General features: G+C 40.4%; 1 protein-coding gene across 1 annotated transcript in view; it reads right to left on the minus strand.

Moving 5' to 3' along the window:
* The window catches only part of LOC110525061 (transducin-like enhancer protein 4), a 132,597-nt gene that overhangs the window by 11,792 nt on the left and 99,524 nt on the right, over positions 1–21,281 (minus strand). The window contains exons 9-13 of the mRNA XM_036979170.1: positions 7,864–7,983; positions 7,554–7,607; positions 5,843–5,998; positions 5,594–5,675; positions 147–331 (exon numbers count right to left, since the gene is read on the minus strand). Of these exons, the coding sequence (XP_036835065.1) occupies positions 147–331; positions 5,594–5,675; positions 5,843–5,998; positions 7,554–7,607; positions 7,864–7,983 (597 nt within the window). The remainder of the gene's footprint in view (positions 1–146; positions 332–5,593; positions 5,676–5,842; positions 5,999–7,553; positions 7,608–7,863; positions 7,984–21,281) is intronic.

Here is a 21,281-nt window from a genome sequence, read left to right on the forward strand (position 1 = left end):
TGACAAATAACATGTGATTTGATTTTGATATCGCTCAAACATTGTCCAACCACTTTATAATTTGTGTCAATGAAAGAAGATTGAGTGACACTAATAAGATGGTGGACATGTGATTTGTTGTGAGTTGAGATGGGAGAATAGCGTACCACTTGTGATCGTCCGTAGGCCGCGACTGCAGCAGCTGCACTCATCTGAGGAGACAGGTTGTGTAGGGAGGAGTAGGCGCTGGCTCCGCCCAGGTCGCCATTCAGCCCGTTGAGGCTTGGGTGGGGCACCATGCCAAACGCACCCGGGTAAGGACACGGCAACGCCAGAGGACGCAGACCAGGGCCTGGAACAAACAACATAAGTCAACCCCCTAAGATCTAACAGCCTGGGTTCTACTAAGCTACAAATCAACCCCCTAAGATCTAAAGGCCTGGGTTCTACTAAGCTACAAATCAACCCCCTAAGATCTAAAGGCCTGGGTTCTACTAAGCTACAAATCAACCCCCTAAAGTCTAAGAGCCTGGGTTCTACTAAGCTATAAATCAACCCCCTAAAGTCTAAGGGCCTGGGTTCTACTAAGCTAACACCTGGAAATGCTAATTAGGATAATTTAGCTATTTGATTTAGTATTTTTTGACCCCTTTAAGTATAAAAAATATATTTAAAATCATTTTGATGAAACATTGAATTTGGCCTTACTGCTATTAGCCCATAGAAATGGAATGAATAACATTCACACAAAACAGGTAGTCAACAAATTTATGAAAAAGGAAATATATTTTGAAGTGTGTCCTATTCAACAGATAAAATATGCTCAGGAAATTATATATATATATATATATATAAAATAAATGGAACCACTTTTTTGGGGCACTAAAGTACTTCCATATACACTGAGTGTACAAAACATTAGGAACACCTGCTCTTTCTATGACACAGACTGACCAGGTGAATCCAGGTAAAAGCTATGATCCCTAATTGATGTCACTTGTTAAATCCACTTCAATCAGTGTCGATGAAGGGGAGGAGACAGGATAAAGAAGGATGTTTAAGCCTTGAGACAATTGAGACATGGATTGTGTACGTGTGCCATTCAGAGGGTGAATGGGCAAGACAAAATATTTAAGTGCCTTTGAACGGGGCATGGTAGTAGGTGCCACCGGTTTGAGTGTGTCAAGAACTACAATGCTACTTGGTCTTTCACGCTCAACAGTTTCCTGTGTGTATGAAGCAGTGGAGGTTGGTGCTCTTTAAGATCAGGGAGGACAATTGTATTTTGATAAACACGGACTTATTTCTATTACATTATATTGGATGACTGCCATTCATATTCCATTCACCCAGTTCAATGTAACATCAATAGGTTTAGGTTACTGTCATTCATATTCACCCAGTTCAATGTAACATCAATAGGTTTAGGTTACTGTCATTCATATTCACCCAGTTCAATGTAACAGTGATAGGTTTAGGTTACTGTCATTCATATTCACCCAGTTCAATGTAACAGTGATAGGTTTAGGTTACTGTCATTCGTATTCACCCAGTTCAATGTAACAGTGATAGGTTTAGGTTACTGTCATTCATATTCGCCCAGTTCAATGTAACAGTGATAGGTTTAGGTTACTGTCATTCATATTCACCCAGTTCAATGTAACAGCGACAGGTTTAGGCTCCTACATGATACTAGAATGTTCCCTGTACCCATCGTGAGGTTGCTACGACCTAGCCTATGAATGAAAGTGTAAAACGTAGGTGCACACAGGTCAAGAGAACAATTAGACTAATCAAGGTGACAGACAGTGACACATTCAATACTCTTGCCTGCATCTATCTAAACTAGGTTGTAATCATTAGCCCAACAGTTGGAAATGAGAGTCTCTATTGGACAAATGCAGGTACAGTGCCTTGCGAAAGTATTCGGCCCCCTTGAACTTTGCGACCTTTTGCCACATTTCAGGCTTCAAACATAAAGATATAAAACTGTATTTTTTTGTGAAGAATCAACAACAAGTGGGACACAATCATGAAGTGGAACAACATTTATTGGATATTTCAAACTTTTTTAACATTTGATTGCTGTCCTATGGACAGAATCTCCCACCTCAGCTGTAGATCTCTGCAGTTCATCCAGAGTGATCATGGGCCTCTTGGCTGCATCTCTGATCAGTCTTCTCCTTGTATGACCTGAAAGTTTAGAGGGACGGCCAGTTCTTGGTAGATTTGCAGTGGTCTGATACTCCTTCCATTTCAATATTATCGCTTGCACAGTGCTCCTTGGGATGTTTAAAGCTTGGGAAATCTTTTTGTATCCAAATCCGGCTTTAAACTTCTTCACAACAGTATCTCGGACCTGCCTGGTGTGTTCCTTGTTCTTCATGATGCTCTGCGCTTTTAACGGACCTCTGAGACTATCACAGTGCAGGTGCATTTATACGGAGACTTGATTACACACAGGTGGATTGTATTTATCATCATTAGTCATTTAGGTCAACATTGGATCATTCAGAGATCCTCACTGAACTTCTGGAGAGAGTTTGCTGCACTGAAAGTAAAGGGGCTGAATAATTTTGCTCGCCCAATATTTCAGTTTTTGATTTGTTAAAAAAGTTTGAAATGTCCAATAAATGTCGTTCCACTTCATGATTGTGTCCCACTTGTTGTTGATTCTTCACAAAAAAATACAGTTTTATATCTTTATGTTTGAAGCCTGAAATGTGGCAAAAGGTCGCAAAGTTCAAGGGGGCCGAATACTTTCGCAAGGCACTGTATGTTTATCCCCGTTTCATTCTGCTTGTTTCCGTTCAAGAAACGTTTTTCAACAGAATCGGCTGAATGAATACACCGGTAATCACACGCAACCACAGGTCAGTTTCATAGCAGCCACATACAAACAGCATGATCATTTTGCTCGTTGTATAATTCCTTCTCACATCTACATGTTCTCCTCCTCTCACCTTTTCTCTTCGCTTGTGGACTTTCTGTGACCAGGTCAAAAAACCTTCAAGACAGACCTTCATACCGCTACACACAGCCTATATCATTGTCACCATATAGCTAAAGTCATAGTCAACATAGTTACTAAAAACTAACGCGTTACTAAATCATCTACAATCAAGCAGTACAGAATACAGTCAGCAAGCAGTTTAGCAGTTACACCGCCGGGCCCCGGTGGCAATAAATTAATAAAACCAAAAGTTTACTTTGACTTGGAAGAGATCCAGTGTTGGATAGCCATAGCCAGCTAGCTAACATATCATCCCTCTCTGTTGGATAGCCTTAGCCTGCTAGCTAACATAGCATCCCTCTCTGTTGGATAGCCATAGCCAGCTAGCTAACATAGCATCCCTCTCTGTTGGATAGCCATAGCCAGCTAGCTAACATACCATCCCTCTCTGTTGGATAGCCTTAGCCTGCTAGCTAACATAGCATCCCTCTCTTTTGGATAGCCTTAGCCAGTTAGCTAACATAGCATCCCTCTCTGTTGGATAGCCTTAGCCAGTTGGCTAACATAGCATCCCTCTCTGTTGGATAGCCTTAGCCAGCTAGCTGACATAGCATCCCTCTCTGTTGGATAGCCTTAGCCAGTTAGCTAACATAGCATCCCTCTCTGTTGGATAGCCATAGCCAGCTAGCTAACATAGCATCCCTCTCTGTTGGATAGCCATAGCCAGCTAGCTAACATAGCATCCCTCTCTGTTGGATAGCCATAGCCAGCTAGCTAACATAGCATCCCTCTCTGTTGGATAGCTATAGCCAGCTAGCTAACATAGCATCCCTCTCTGTTGGATAGCCATAACCAGCTAGCTAACATAGCATCCCTCTCTGTTTGAGCCAGGTGTTTGAGTAGGCTAAACTAGCTAGCTGCAGTCGATGCTAGCTAAGTAAGTAAAAGCTAAAAAAATCTAGCTAGCTACATTTATGGGATTTCATGTTTTTCTGTCTTGTAAAAAGGTGCAGTAGACTATATCATAACGGCACATTTGAGCTTTTGGGGGATTGGGATTGTATATTTATTTAAATAAAATGTATTTAATGTGTATCATCAGGCACAGGTAGCATTGGGCTTGAATGTTCTCTCAAAGCTCTAATCAAATCCAGATGTAGGCCCATTTATATGCTTTATAATGCTTTTCAATGATACTTACGGTTTTGGTTGGAAATATTGGGTTACCTGGGAAAAATGTTATTTATTCTAGGGTAGGCAACTTTTTTTGTAAATATTCAACCCTAGTAGAATGCATGCCTAAAAAATGAGGCTGTTCTGAGGTCAAAGGGAGTTTTGTACACTCAGTGTACACCTAAATATGTCTTATAGGTGTCATAGAGAATTCGATGGTGGGGTCATATTAGTGTAACAAACTGTTTGGGCGCTACAGACCGAAGTTGTGAGGTTCGTAGTGCCCAACACCATCGTGAGTCTCCCAAACCGCAACACCATCGTGAGTCTCCCAAAAAAAGGTTAAAGGAAGGTTCAACTGACCTGCCTGGTTGAAAAGGTTAAAGGTTCAACTGACCTGCCTGGTTGAAAAGGTTAAAGGAAGGTTCAACTGACCTGCCTGGTTAAAAAGGTTAAAGGTTCAACTGACCTGCCTGGTTGAAAAGGTTAAAGGAAGGTTCAACTGACCTGCCTGGTTGAAAAGGTTAAAGGAAGGTTCAACTGACCTGTCTGGTTAAAAAGGTTCAAGGTTCAACTGACCTGCCTGGTTAAAAGGGTTAAAGGTTCAACTGACCTGCCTGGTTAAAAAGGTTAAAGGTTCAACTGACCTGCCTGGTTGAAAAGGTTAAAGGAAGGTTCAACTGACCTGCCTGGTTAAAAAGGTTAAAGGTTCAACTGACCTGCCTGGTTAAAAAGGTTAAAGGTTCAACTGACCTGCCTGGTTGAAAAGGTTAAAGGAAGGTTCAACTGACCTGCCTGGTTAAAAAGGTTAAAGGTTCAACTGACCTGCCTGGTTGAAAAGGTTAAAGGAAGGTTCAACTGACCTGCCTGGTTAAAAAGGTTAAAGGAAGGTTCAACTGACCTGCCTGGTTGAAAAGGTTAAAGGTTCAACTGACCTGCCTGGTTGAAAAGGTTAAAGGTTCAACTGACCTGCCTGGTTAAAAAGGTTAAACGAAGGTTCAACTGACCTGCCTGGTTGAAAAGGTTAAAGGTTCAACTGACCTGCCTGGTTGAAAAGGTTAAAGGAAGGATCAACTGACCTGCCTGGTTAAAAAGGTTAAAGGTTCAACTGACCTGCCTGGTTAAAAGGGTTAAAGGTTCAACTGACCTGCCTGGTTGAAAAGGTTAAAGGAAGGTTCAACTGACCTGCCTGGTTAAAAAGGTTAAAGGAAGGTTCAACTGACCTGCCTGGTTAAAAAGGTTAAAGGAAGGATCAACTGACCTGCCTGGTTAAAAAGGTTAAAGGTTCAACTGACCTGCCTGGTTAAAAGGGTTAAAGGTTCAACTGACCTGCCTGGTTGAAAAGGTTAAAGGAAGGTTCAACTGACCTGCCTGGTTGAAAAGGTTAAAGGAAGGTTCAACTGACCTGCCTGGTTAAAAAGGTTAAAGGAAGGTTCAATGAAATGTAAAGAATCTAAACACGTGTTTAAAGTCATCAGTGTGTCTCACCCTCTAGTCCTGACGTTTTCCCTCTCAGACCGGGGGTCGAGGTGCTGCTGGGGGTGGGGGTCAGGGTGCTGGACTTCTCATTCTGGACATAAAAAAAGCTCATAATCCACTCATAACAATACAATTTTTAAGCACTGAACTCTGGTATATGAGAGATGAGAAAATCCACATTTTCCAGACTTGGGGTAAAGGTAGAAATATGTTGTAAATAAAAAGATTAAAGGGGGAAAAAGCCATGAGACGTCAGACCATGATGAGGTCTTTGGACTTGTTGGAGGGCGTACTACTGGACGAGGCCATAGAGGCGGGGCTGAGGGGAGGGACTTCCTTCTTCAGCAGACGGCTCTTATCCAATCGGTTCTCACGAGGGGAGTGAGTGGGGCTTCCTCTAGGAGAGGCAGGGTCCTAAGATAACAGCGAAAGAGAACAATAGAAAATAGTTTGGTTGAGTTACATTTCTATGTATTGGTAAAATGTTGGTTCCATGTTTCCAGAGCTAAAATAACAAATAAAAATTGTTCTGTACTCACTAAAAGCTGATTTCTCTCAAATGTTATTCACCAATTGGTTTACCTCCCTGTTAGTGAGCATTTCTCCTTCGCCAAGATAATCCATTCACCTGACAGGTGTGGTATATCAAGAAGCTGATTAAACAGCATGATCATTACACAGGTGCACCTTGTGCTGGGGGCATAAGGTCATTTTAAAATGTGCAGTTTTGTCACAACACAATGCCACAGATGTCTCATGTTTTGAGGGAGCGTGCAATTGGCATGCAGACTACAGGAATGTCCACCAGAGCTGTTGCCAGACAATTGCATGTTCATTTCTCTACCATAAGCCGCCTCCAACATAATTTTAGAGAATTTGGCAGTACGTCCAACCGGCCTCACAAAAGCAGACCACGTGTAGCCACGCCAGTCCAGGACCTCCACATCTGGTTTCTTCACCTGCGGGATCCTTTGAGACCAGCCACCCGGACAGCTGATGAAACTGTATGTTTGCACAACCAAAGAATTTCTGCACAAACTGTCAGAAACCATCTCAGGGAAGCTAATCTGTGTGGTCATCATCTTCACCAGGGTCTTGACCTGACTGCAGTTCGACGTCGTAACCGACATCAGTGGGCAAATGTTTCAGCACGATGGCCACTGGCACGCTGGAGAAGTGTGCTCTTCACGGATGAATCCTGGTTTCAACTGTACCAGGCAGATGGCAGACAGCGTGTATGGTATCGTGTGGGCGAGCAGTTTGCTGATATCAACGTTGTGAACAGAGTGCCCCATGGTGGGGTTACAGTACGGGCAGGCATAAGCTACGGACATCGAACACCAATTGCATTTTATCAATGGCAATTCGAATGCAGAGAGATACTGTAACAAGATCCTGAGGCCCATTGATGTGCCATTCATCTGCTGCCGTCACCTCAAGTTTCAGCATGATAATGCACGGCCCCATGTAGCAAGGATCTGTACACAATTCCTGGATGCTGAAAATGTCACCGTTCCTCCGTGGCCTGCATACTCAGACATGTCACCCATTGAGCATGTTTGGGATGCTCTGGATCGACGTGTACGGCAATGTGTTCCAGTTTCCGCCAATATCCAGCTACATCTCAAAGTCATTGAAGAGGAGTGGGACAACATTCCAACAGGCCACAATCAACAACCTGATCAACTCTATGTGAAGGAGATGTGTCCCGCTGCATGAGACAAATGTTGGCCACACCAGATACTGACTGGTTTTCTGATCCAAGCCCCTACCTTTTTTTTAAGGTATTTGTGTTCAACAGATGCATATCTGTATTCCCAGTCATGTGAAATCCATAGATTAGGGCCTAATGGATTGATTTCAATTGACTGATTTCCTCATATGAACTGTAACTCAGTAACGTCTTTGAAATTGTTGCATTCATTGTTTGTTTGTTCAGTATTTATATACAACAGAGAGAGAATATAACCTCATTAGAGACATCCACCACTAGGCTGTCATCACTCTTCTCCCCGTCGCTGTCCTGAAACAGATACAATATAATACAACTTTATTGTCCCGAGACGAACACAACAACATATTGATCCTCCTCAACAATTTACCATAGTTAGATACCCTATACCAGGGCGTCATCAGAACATCCTGGCACTGACAAGCCTGACTGACGTAATCGAGTAATCAGCAAGAGTTTGGTTAGTTGAATCAGCTGTGTTAGCTCTGTGCTTTTGAAATAAACATGTGCATCCTCTGGGTTTTGGTTTGAAATTTGCCTCACTCACGTAACGTGTGGCGCTCAGCTCCTTTTCAGCCATTTTCTGTTTCTTGCTGTCTGAGGAGTCACCTGAACTCCTGTGCTTCTCTACTGCTCGGAAACTGGAGGAGGGGGACACAGACGGACTCTGAGAGAGAGAGTGAGAGCGAGAGCGAGAGCAAGAGCGAGAGAGAGAGAGAGAGAGAGAGAGAGAGAGAGAGAGAGAGAGCGAGAGCGAGAGAGAGAGTTAATGTTAGTTTACAAGTCTGATTTTGTAAGAGCCCAAATACCCCTCTTCTTAGAGGTGAGTACAGGATAAAAAATAATGGAGAGAGGAGAGAAGAGGAGAGAAGAGGAGAGGAGGAAGAGGATAGGAGAGAAGAGAAGAGAATGAAGAGGAGAGGAGGGAAGAGGAGAGGAGAGAAAGAAGATGAGAGAAAGGAGAAGAGAGAAGGAAGAAGAGAGGAGAGGATAGGAGAGAAGAGGAGAGAATGAAGAGGAGAGGAGAGGAGGAAGAGGAGAGGATAGGAGGAAGAGGATAGGATAGGAGTGAAAGAAGAGGAGAGGAGAGGAGAGAAGATGAGAGAATGAAGGGGAGAAGATTAGAGAAGAGAAGTGAATGAAGAGGAGAGAAGAGGAGAGGAGGAAGAGGATAGGAGAGAAGAGAATGAAGAGGAGAGGAGAGAAAGAAGAGGAGAGAAAGGAGAGGAGAGAAGGAAGAAGAGAGGAGAGGATAGGAGAGAAGAGGAGAGAATGAAGAGGAGAGGAGAAAAATAAGAGGAGAGGAGAGAAAGAAGAGGAGAGGAGGAAGAGTAGAGGATAGGAGCGAAAGAAGAGGAGAGGAGAGAAGATGAGAGAATGAAGTGGAGAGGAGGAAGAGGAGAAGGGAGAGAGAAAAAGGATTAGAGGAGAATGCAGCAGGACCTTTACCTTGACCTTTCCACTAACTCATCCTGCCCTTTACCGTGCTGCTAGAGTTGATGACTAGCAAACACTGTGTGTGTGTGTGTGTGTGTGTGTGTGTGTGTGTGTGTGTGTGTGTGTGTGTGTGTGTGTGTGTGTGTGTGTGTGTGTGTGTGTGTGTGTGTGTGTGTGTGTGTGTGTGTGTGTGTGTGTGTGTGTGTGTGTGTGTGTATGTGTGTGTATGTCAGTGACTAGATGAAAACAGTCCCAATTTGCTTCCTTCCCCTTCCTCTTGGTCCTAACCCTTCAATGATTATCCTTTTCTACAACCAGACAGTATAGATGACAGATCAGAGCAGCATTAGACAGTACAGATGACAGATCAGAGCAGTATTAGACAGTACAGATGACAGATCAGAGCAGCATTAGACAGTACAGATGACAGATCAGAGCAGTGTTAGACAGTACAGATGACAGATCAAAGCAGCATTAGACAGTACAGATGACAGATCAGAGCAGCATTAGAGAGTACAGATGACAGATCAGAGCAGCATTAGACAGTACAGATGACAGATCAGAGCAGTATTAGACAGTACAGATGACAGATCAGAGCAGCATTAGACAGTACAGATGACAGATCAGAGCAGTATTAGACAGTACAGATGACAGATCAGAGCAGCATTAGACAGTACAGATGACAGATCAGAGCAGCATTAGACAGTACAGATGACAGATCAGAGCAGCATTAGACAGTACAGATGACAGATCAGAGCAGTATTAGACAGTACAGATGACAGATAAGGCATTAGACAGTACAGATGACAGATCAGAGCAGCATTAGAGAGTACAGATGACAGATCAGAGCATCATTAGAGAGTACAGATGACAGATCAGAAAAGCATTAGGCAGTACAGATGACAGATCAGAGCAGTATTAGGCAGTATAGATGACAGATCAGAGCAGTATTAGACAGTACAGATGACAGATCAGAGCAGTATTAGACAGTACAGATGACAGATCAGAGCAGTATTAGACAGTACAGATGACAGATCAGAGCAGTATTAGACAGTATAGATGACAGATCAGAGCAGCATTAGAGAGTACAGATGACAGATCAGAAAAGCATTAGGCAGTACAGATGACAGATCAGAGCAGTATTAGACAGTACAGATGACAGATCAGAGCAGTATTAGACAGTACAGATGAAAGATCAGAGCAGTATTAGACAGTATAGATGACAGATCAGAGCAGCATTAGGCAGTACAGGTGACAGATCAGAGCAGTATTAGACAGTACAGATGACAGATCAGAGCAGCATTAGACAGTACAGATGACAGATCAGAGCAGTATTAGACAGTACAGATGACAGATCAGAGCAGTATTAGACAGTACAGATGACAGATCAGAGCAGTATTAGACAGTACAGATGACAGATCAGAGCAGTATTAGACAGTACAGATGACAGATCAGAGCAGTATTAGACAGTACAGATGACAGATAAGGCATTAGACAGTACAGATGACAGATCAGAGCAGCATTAGAGAGTACAGATGACAGATCAGAGCATCATTAGAGAGTACAGATGACAGATCAGAAAAGCATTAGGCAGTACAGATGACAGATCAGAGCAGTATTAGGCAGTATAGATGACAGATCAGAGCAGTATTAGACAGTACAGATGACAGATCAGAGCAGTATTAGACAGTACAGATGACAGATCAGAGCAGTATTAGACAGTACAGATGACAGATCAGAGCAGTATTAGACAGTATAGATGACAGATCAGAGCAGCATTAGAGAGTACAGATGACAGATCAGAAAAGCATTAGGCAGTACAGATGACAGATCAGAGCAGTATTAGACAGTATAGATGACAGATCAGAGCAGTATTAGACAGTACAGATGACAGATCAGAGCAGTATTAGACAGTATAGATGACAGATCAGAGCAGCATTAGGCAGTACAGGTGACAGATCAGAGCAGTATTAGACAGTACAGATGACAGATCAGAGCAGCATTAGACAGTACAGATGACAGATCAGAGCAGTATTAGACAGTACAGATGACAGATCAGAGCAGTATTAGACAGTACAGATGACAGATCAGAGCAGTATTAGACAGTACAGATTACAGATCAGAGCAGTGTTAGACAGTACAGATGAAAGATCAGAGCAGTATTAGACAGTACAGATGACAGATCAGAGCAGTATTAGACAGTACAGATGACAGATCAGAGCAGTATTAGACAGTACAGATGACAGATCAGAGCAGTATTAGACAGTACAGATTACAGATCAGAGCAGTATTAGACAGTACAGATGACAGATCAGAGCAGCATTAGACAGTACAGATGACAGATCAGAGCAGTATTAAACAGTACAGATGACAGATCAGAGCAGTATTAGACAGTACAGATGACAGCACATACTGTGCTTTCACACACATTCAATGTTTTTTCTAAATATTTAGACTAGCTACTGTATAACACACCACTGATAAGGCCACTACAAGACCTGACAAAAAAAAACACAAAGACCTGACAAAGAACTACAAAGACCTGACAAAGAACTACAAAGACCTGACAAAGAACTACAAAGACCTGACAAAAAACTACAAAGACCCGACAAAAAACTACAAAGACCTGACAAAGAACTACAAAGACCTGACATTGTAACAACCATTAAATCAAACCAACACCACAAACAAGATTCAAACATTTCAAAACAGCACACACACAGTATCTGCGGTAACAGTGTCTGAGGTAACAGTGTCTGAGGTAACAGTGTCTGAGGTAACAAACAGTATCTGCGGTAACAGTGTCTGAGGTAACAAACAGTATCTGCGGTAACAGTGCCTGAGGTAACAGAATCTGTGGTAACAGTGTCTGAGTAACAGTGTCTGAGGTAACAGTATCTGAGGTAACAGTGTCTGCGGTAACAGAGTCTGAGTAACAGTGTCTGAGTAACAGTATCTGAGGTAACAGTATCTGTGGTAACAGAGTCTGAGTAACAGTGTCTGAGGTAACAGTATCTGAGGTAACAGTATCTGCGGTAACAGAGTCTGAGTAACAGTGTCTGAGGTAACAGTATCTGCGGTAACAGTGTCTGAGTAACAGAGTCTGAGTAACAGTATCTGAGGTAACAGTATCTGTGGTAACAGAGTCTGAGTAACAGTGTCTGAGGTAACAGTATCTGAGGTAACAGTGTCTGCGGTAACAGAGTCTGCGGTAACAGAGTCTGCGGTAACAGAGTCTGCGGTAACAGAGTCTGCGGTAACCGTATCTGAGGTAACAGAGTCTGCGGTAACAGTATCTGAGATAACACTATCTGAGGTAACAGTTTCTGAGGTAACAGTATCTGAGATAACACTATCTGAGGTAACAGTTTCTGAGGTAACAGTATCTGAGGTAACAGTGAGGACATGAAGTAATAGACGCGCCACAAGCTGGCGGAACCCTGTGGACGGTTGCCAGGGCAACAGGAAACCACCGACCAGGAGCTTATTGGCTTCATAGAGTCTGACTGCAGGCCACAGAGATAAACACAACAGCACTGTAAGGCTGTGTGTGTGTGTACATCTCTTCCTGGTGTTGTAATGAAAGTCATTCATCTCTGTCTTTTTCCTCAGCAACACACAACTGATTATTTAATATTGCAACAAAAATTGCGCACACACACTGTTATGACACACATATCACAGAGCCTTCAGGCAGCATTAGTGTAGGAGGATTAGGAGTGAGATAACATGGAGTGGTAGAGGACCATGAGATAACATATTAAACATGGAGTGGTAGAGGACCATGAGATAACATATTAAACATGGAGTGGTAGAGGACCATGAGATAACATATTAAACATGGAGTGGGGGAGGACCATGAGATAACATATTAAACCATAGATAACATATTAAACATGGAGTGGGGGAGGACCATGAGATAACATATTAAACATGGAGTGGTAGAGGACCATGAGATAACATATTAAACATGGAGTGGTAGAGGACCATGAGATAACATATTAAACATGGAGTGGGGGAGGACCATGAGATAACATATTAAACATGGAGTGGTAGAGGACCATGAGATAACATATTAAACATGGAGTGGGGGAGGACCATGAGATAACATATTAAACATGGAGTGGGGGAGGACCATGAGATAACATATTAAACCATAGATAACATATTAAACATGGAGTGGTAGAGGACCATGAGATAACATATTAAACATGGAGTGGTAGAGGACCATGAGATAACATATTAAACATGGAGTGGTAGAGGACCATGAGATAACATATTAAACATGGAGTGGTAGAGGACCATGAGATAACATATTAAACATGGAGTGGTAGAGGACCATGAGATAACATATTAAACATGGAGTGGTAGAGGACCATGAGATAACATATTAAACATGGAGTGGGGGAGGACCATGAGATAACATATTAAACATGGAGTGGTAGAGGACCATGAGATAACATATTAAACATGGAGTGGTAGAGGACCATGAGATAACATATTAAACATGGAGTGGTAGAGGACCATGAGATAACATATTAAACATGGAGTGGGGGAGGACCATGAGATAACATATTAAACATGGAGTGGTAGAGGACCATGAGATAACATATTAAACATGGAGTGGTAGAGGACCATGAGATAACATATTAAACATGGAGTGGTAGAGGACCATGAGATAACATATTAAACATGGAGTGGTAGAGGACCATGAGATAACATATTAAACATGGAGTGGGGGAGGACCATGAGATAACATATTAAACATGGAGTGGTAGAGGACCATGAGATAACATATTAAACATGGAGTGGTAGAGGACCATGAGATAACATATTAAACATGGAGTGGTAGAGGACCATGAGATAACATATTAAACATGGAGTGGGGGAGGACCATGAGATAACATATTAAACATGGAGTGGTAGAGGACCATGAGATAACATATTAAACATGGAGTGGTAGAGGACCATGAGATAACATATTAAACATGGAGTGGTAGAGGACCATGAGATAACATATTAAACATGGAGTGGGGGAGGACCATGAGATAACATATTAAACATGGAGTGGTAGAGGACCATGAGATAACATATTAAACATGGAGTGGTAGAGGACCATGAGATAACATATTAAACATGGAGTGGTAGAGGACCATGAGATAACATATTAAACATGGAGTGGGGGAGGACCATGAGATAACATATTAAACCATAGATAACATATTAAACATGGAGTGGTAGAGGACCATGAGATAACATATTAAACATGGAGTGGTAGAGGACCATGAGATAACATATTAAACCATAGATAACATATTAAACATGGAGTGGTAGAGGACCATGAGATAACATATTAAACATGGAGTGGTAGAGGACCATGAGATAACATATTAAACCATAGATAACATATTAAACATGGAGTGGGGGAGGACCATGAGATAACATATTAAACATGGAGTGGGGGAGGACCATGAGATAACATATTAAACATGGAGTGGTAGAGGACCATGAGATAACATATTAAACATGGAGTGGTAGAGGACCATGAGATAACATATTAAACATGGAGTGGTAGAGGACCATGAGATAACATATTAAACATGGAGTGGTAGAGGACCATGAGATAACATATTAAACATGGAGTGGTAGAGGACCATGAGATAACATATTAAACATGGAGTGGTAGAGGACCATGAGATAACATATTAAACATGGAGTGGTAGAGGACCATGAGATAACATATTAAACATGGAGTGGTAGAGGACCATGAGATAACATATTAAACATGGAGTGGTAGAGGACCATGAGATAACATATTAAACATGGAGTGGTAGAGGACCATGAGATAACATATTAAACCATAGATAACATATTAAACATGGAGTGGTAGAGGACCATGAGATAACATATTAAACCATGAGATAACATATTAAACATGGAGTGGTAGAGGACCATGAGATAACATATTAAACCATGAGATAACATATTAAACATGGAGTGGTAGAGGACCATGAGATAACATATTAAACATGGAGTGGTAGAGGACCATGAGATAACATATTAAACATGGAGTGGTAGAGGACCATGAGATAACATATTAAACCATAGATAACATATTAAACATGGAGTGGTAGAGGACCATGAGATAACATATTAAACCATAGATAACATATTAAACATGGAGTGGTAGAGGACCATGAGATAACATATTAAACATGGAGTGGTAGAGGACCATGAGATAACATATTAAACATGGAGTGGTAGAGGACCATGAGATAACATATTAAACATGGAGTGGGGGAGGACCATGAGATAACATATTAAACCATAGATAACATATTAAACATGGAGTGGTAGAGGACCATGAGATAACATATTAAACATGGAGTGGTAGAGGACCATGAGATAACATATTAAACCATAGATAACATATTAAACATGGAGTGGTAGAGGACCATGAGATAACATATTAAACCATAGATAACATATTAAACATGGAGTGGTAGAGGACCATGAGATAACATATTAAACATGGAGTGGTAGAGGACCATGAGATAACATATTAAACATGGAGTGGTAGAGGACCATGAGATAACATATTAAACATGGAGTGGTAGAGGACCATGAGATAACATATTAAACATGGAGTGGTAGAGGACCATGAGATAACATATTAAACATGGAGTGGTAGAGGACCATGAGATAACATATTAAACATGGAGTGGTAGAGGACCATGAGATAACATATTAAACATGGAGTGGGGGAGGACCATGAGATAACATATTAAACCATAGATAACATATTAAACATGGAGTGGTAGAGGACCATGAGATAACATATTAAACATGGAGTGGTAGAGGACCATGAGATAACATATTAAACATGGAGTGGTAGAGGACCATGAGATAACATATTAAACATGGAGTGGTAGAGGACCATGAGATAACATATTAAACCATAGATAACATATTAAACATGGAGTGGTAGAGGACCATGAGATAACATATTAAACCATGAGATAACATATTAAACATGGAGTGGTAGAGGACCATGAGATAACATATTAAACCATGAGATAACATATTAAACATGGAGTGGTAGAGGACCATGAGATAACATATTAAACATGGAGTGGTAGAGGACCATGAGATAACATATTAAACATGGAGTGGTAGAGGACCATGAGATAACATATTAAACCATAGATAACATATTAAACATGGAGTGGTAGAGGACCATGAGATAACATATTAAACCATAGATAACATATTAAACATGGAGTGGTAGAGGACCATGAGATAACATATTAAACATGGAGTGGTAGAGGACCATGAGATAACATATTAAACATGGAGTGGTAGAGGACCATGAGATAACATATTAAACATGGAGTGGGGGAGGACCATGAGATAACATATTAAACCATAGATAACATATTAAACATGGAGTGGTAGAGGACCATGAGATAACATATTAAACATGGAGTGGTAGAGGACCATGAGATAACATATTAAACCATAGATAACATATTAAACATGGAGTGGTAGAGGACCATGAGATAACATATTAAACCATAGATAACATATTAAACATGGAGTGGTAGAGGACCATGAGATAACATATTAAACATGGAGTGGTAGAGGACCATGAGATAACATATTAAACATGGAGTGGTAGAGGACCATGAGATAACATATTAAACATGGAGTGGTAGAGGACCATGAGATAACATATTAAACATGGAGTGGTAGAGGACCATGAGATAACATATTAAACATGGAGTGGTAGAGGACCATGAGATAACATATTAAACATGGAGTGGTAGAGGACCATGAGATAACATATTAAACATGGAGTGGGGGAGGACCATGAGATAACATATTAAACCATAGATAACATATTAAACATGGAGTGGTAGAGGACCATGAGATAACATATTAAACCATAGATAACATATTAAACATGGAGTGGTAGAGGACCATGAGATAACATATTAAACATGGAGTGGGGGAGGACCATGAGATAACATATTAAACCATAGATAACATATTAAACATGGAGTGGGGGAGGACCATGAGATAACATATTAAACATGGAGTGGTAGAGGACCATGAGATAACATATTAAACATGGAGTGGTAGAGGACCATGAGATAACATATTAAACATGGAGTGGTAGAGGACCATGAGATAACATATTAAACATGGAGTGGTAGAGGACCATGAGATAACATATTAAACCATAGATAACATATTAAACATGGAGTGGTAGAGGACCATGAGATAACATATTAAACATGGAGTGGTAGAGGACCATGAGATAACATATTCAACATGGAGTGGGGGAGGACCATGAGATAACATATTAAACCATAGATAACATATTAAACATGGAGTGGTAGAGGACCATGAGATAACATATTAAACATGGAGTGGTAGAGGACCATGAGATAACATATTAAACCATAGATAACATATTAAACATGGAGTGGTAGAGGACCATGAGATAACATATTAAACATGGAGTGGTAGAGGAACATGAGATAACATATTAAACATGGAGTGGTAGAGGACCATGAGATAACATATTAAACATGGAGTGGTAGAGGACCATGAGATAACATATTAAACATGGAGTGGTAGAGGACCATGAGATAACATATTAAACATGGAGTGGTAGAGGACCATGAGATAACATATTAAACATGGAGTGGTAGAGGACCATGAGATAACATATTAAACATGGAGTGGTAGAGGACCATGAGATAACATATTAAACATGGAGTGGTAGAGGACCATGAGATAACATATTAAACATGGAGTGGTAGAGGACCATGAGATAACATATTAAACATGGAGTGGTAGAGGACCATGAGATAACATATTAAACATGGAGTGGTAGAGGACCATGAGATAACATATTAAACCATAGATAACATATTAAACATGGAGTGGTAGAGGACCATGAGATAACATATTAAACATGGAGTGGTAGAGGACCATGAGATAACATATTCAACATGGAGTGGGGGAGGACCATGAGATAACATATTAAACCATAGATAACATATTAAACATGGAGTGGTAGAGGACCATGAGATAACATATTAAACATGGAGTGGTAGAGGACCATGAGATAACATATTAAACATGGAGTGGTAGAGGACCATGAGATAACATATTAAACATGGAGTGGGGGAGGACCATGAGATAACATATTAAACATGGAGTGGGGGAGGACCATGAGATAACATATTAAACATGGAGTGGTAGAGGACCATGAGATAACATATTAAACATGGAGTGGTAGAGGACCATGAGATAACATATTAAACCATAGATAACATATTAAACATGGAGTGGGGGAGGACCATGAGATAACATATTAAACCATAGATAACATATTAAACATGGAGTGGTAGAGGACCATGAGATAACATATTAAACCATAGATAACATATTAAACATGGAGTGGTAGAGGACCATGAGATAACATATTAAACATGGAGTGGTAGAGGACCATGAGATAACATATTAAACATGGAGTGGTAGAGGACCATGAGATAACATATTAAACCATAGATAACATATTAAACATGGAGTGGTAGAGGACCATGAGATAACATATTAAACATGGAGTGGTAGAGGACCATGAGATAACATATTAAACCATAGATAACATATTAAACATGGAGTGGTAGAGGACCATGAGATAACATATTAAACATGGAGTGGTAGAGGAACATGAGATAACATATTAAACATGGAGTGGTAGAGGACCATGAGATAACATATTAAACATGGAGTGGTAGAGGACCATGAGATAACATATTAAACATGGAGTGGTAGAGGACCATGAGATAACATATTAAACATGGAGTGGTAGAGGACCATGAGATAACATATTAAACATGGAGTGGTAGAGGACCATGAGATAACATATTAAACCATAGATAACATATTAAACATGGAGTGGTAGAGGACCATGAGATAACATATTAAACATGGAGTGGTAGAGGACCATGAGATAACATATTAAACCATAGATAACATATTAAACATGGAGTGGTAGAGGACCATGAGATAACATATTAAACATGGAGTGGTAGAGGACCATGAGATAACATATTAAACATGGAGTGGTAGAGGACCATGAGATAACATATTAAACATGGAGTGGTAGAGGACCATGAGATAACATATTAAACATGGAGTGTGGGAGGACCATGAGATAACATATTAAACATGGAGTGGGGGAGGACCATGAGATAACATATTAAACATGGAGTGGTAGAGGACCATGAGATAACATATTAAACATGGAGTGGTAGAGGACCATGAGATAACATATTAAACATGGAGTGGGGGAGGACCATGAGATAACATATTAAACATGGAGTGGGGGAGGACCATGAGATAACATATTAAACATGGAGTGGGGGAGGACCATGAGATAACATATTAAACCATAGATAACATATTAAACATGGAGTGGTAGAGGACCATGAGATAACATATTAAACATGGAGTGGTAGAGGACCATGAGATAACATATTAAACATGGAGTGGTAGAGGACCATGAGATAACATATTAAACCATAGATAACATATTAAACATGGAGTGGTAGTGGACCATGAGATAACATATTAAACATGGAGTGGTAGAGGACCATGAGATAACATATTAAACATGGAGTGGTAGAGGACCATGAGATAACATATTAAACCATAGATAACATATTAAACTTGGAGTGGTAGAGGACCATGAGATAACATATTAAACATGGAGTGGTAGAGGAACATGAGATAACATATTAAACATGGAGTGGTAGAGGACCATGAGATAACATATTAAACATGGAGTGGTAGAGGACCATGAGATAACATATTAAACATGGAGTGGTAGAGGACCATGAGATAACATATTAAACATGGAGTGGTAGAGGACCATGAGATAACATATTAAACATGGAGTGGTAGAGGACCATGAGATAACATATTAAACCATAGATAACATATTAAACATGGAGTGGTAGAGGACCATGAGATAACATATTAAACATGGAGTGGTAGAGGACCATGAGATAACATATTAAACCATAGATAACATATTAAACATGGAGTGGTAGAGGACCATGAGATAACATATTAAACATGGAGTGGTAGAGGACCATGAGATAACATATTAAACATGGAGTGGTAGAGGACCATGAGATAACATATTAAACATGGAGTGGTAGAGGACCATGAGATAACATATTAAACATGGAGTGTGGGAGGACCATGAGATAACATATTAAACATGGAGTGGGGGAGGACCATGAGATAACATATTAAACATGGAGTGGTAGAGGACCATGAGATAACATATTAAACATGGAGTGGTAGAGGACCATGAGATAACATATTAAACATGGAGTGGGGGAGGACCATGAGATAACATATTAAACATGGAGTGGGGGAGGACCATGAGATAACATATTAAACATGGAGTGGGGGAGGACCATGAGATAACATATTAAACCATAGATAACATATTAAACATGGAGTGGTAGAGGACCATGAGATAACATATTAAACCATAGATAACATATTAAACATGGAGTGGTAGAGGACCATGAGATAACATATTAAACATGGAGTGGTAGAGGACCATGAGATAACATATTAAACATGGAGTGGTAGAGGACCATGAGATAACATATTAAACCATAGATAACATATTAAACATGGAGTGGTAGTGGACCATGAGATAACATATTAAACATGGAGTGGTAGAGGACCATGAGATAACATATTAAACATGGAGTGGGGGAGGACCATGAGATAGCATATTAAACATGGAGTGGGGGAGGACCATGAGATAACATATTAAACATGGAGTGGGGGAGGACCATGAGATAACATATTAAACCATAGATAACATATTAAACATGGAGTGGTAGAGGACCATGAGATAACATATTAAACATGGAGTGGTAGAGGACCATGAGATAACATATTAAACCATAGATAACATATTAAACATGGAGTGGTAGTGGACCATGAGATAACATATTAAACATGGAGTGGTAGAGGACCATGAGATAACATATTAAACATGGAGTGGGGGAGGACCATGAGATAACATATTAAACATGGAGTGGGGGAGGACCATGAGATAACATATTAAACATGGAGTGGGGGAGGACCATGAGATAACATATTAAACCATAGATAACATATTAAACATGGAGTGGGGGAGGACCATGAGATAACATATTAAACCATAGATAACATATTAAACATGGAGTGGTAGAGGACCATGAGATAACATATTAAACATGGAGTGGTAGAGGACCATGAGATAACATATTAAACCATAGATAACATATTAAACATGGAGTGGTAGAGGACCATGAGATAACATATTAAACCATAGATAACATATTAAACATGGAGTGGGGGAGGACCATGAGATAACATATTAAACATGGAGTGGTAGAGGACCATGAGATAACATATTAAACCATAGATAACATATTAAAC

The sequence above is a fragment of the Oncorhynchus mykiss genome, chromosome 6 (assembly GCF_013265735.2).
Source record: "Oncorhynchus mykiss isolate Arlee chromosome 6, USDA_OmykA_1.1, whole genome shotgun sequence".
NCBI lineage: Eukaryota > Metazoa > Chordata > Actinopteri > Salmoniformes > Salmonidae > Oncorhynchus > Oncorhynchus mykiss.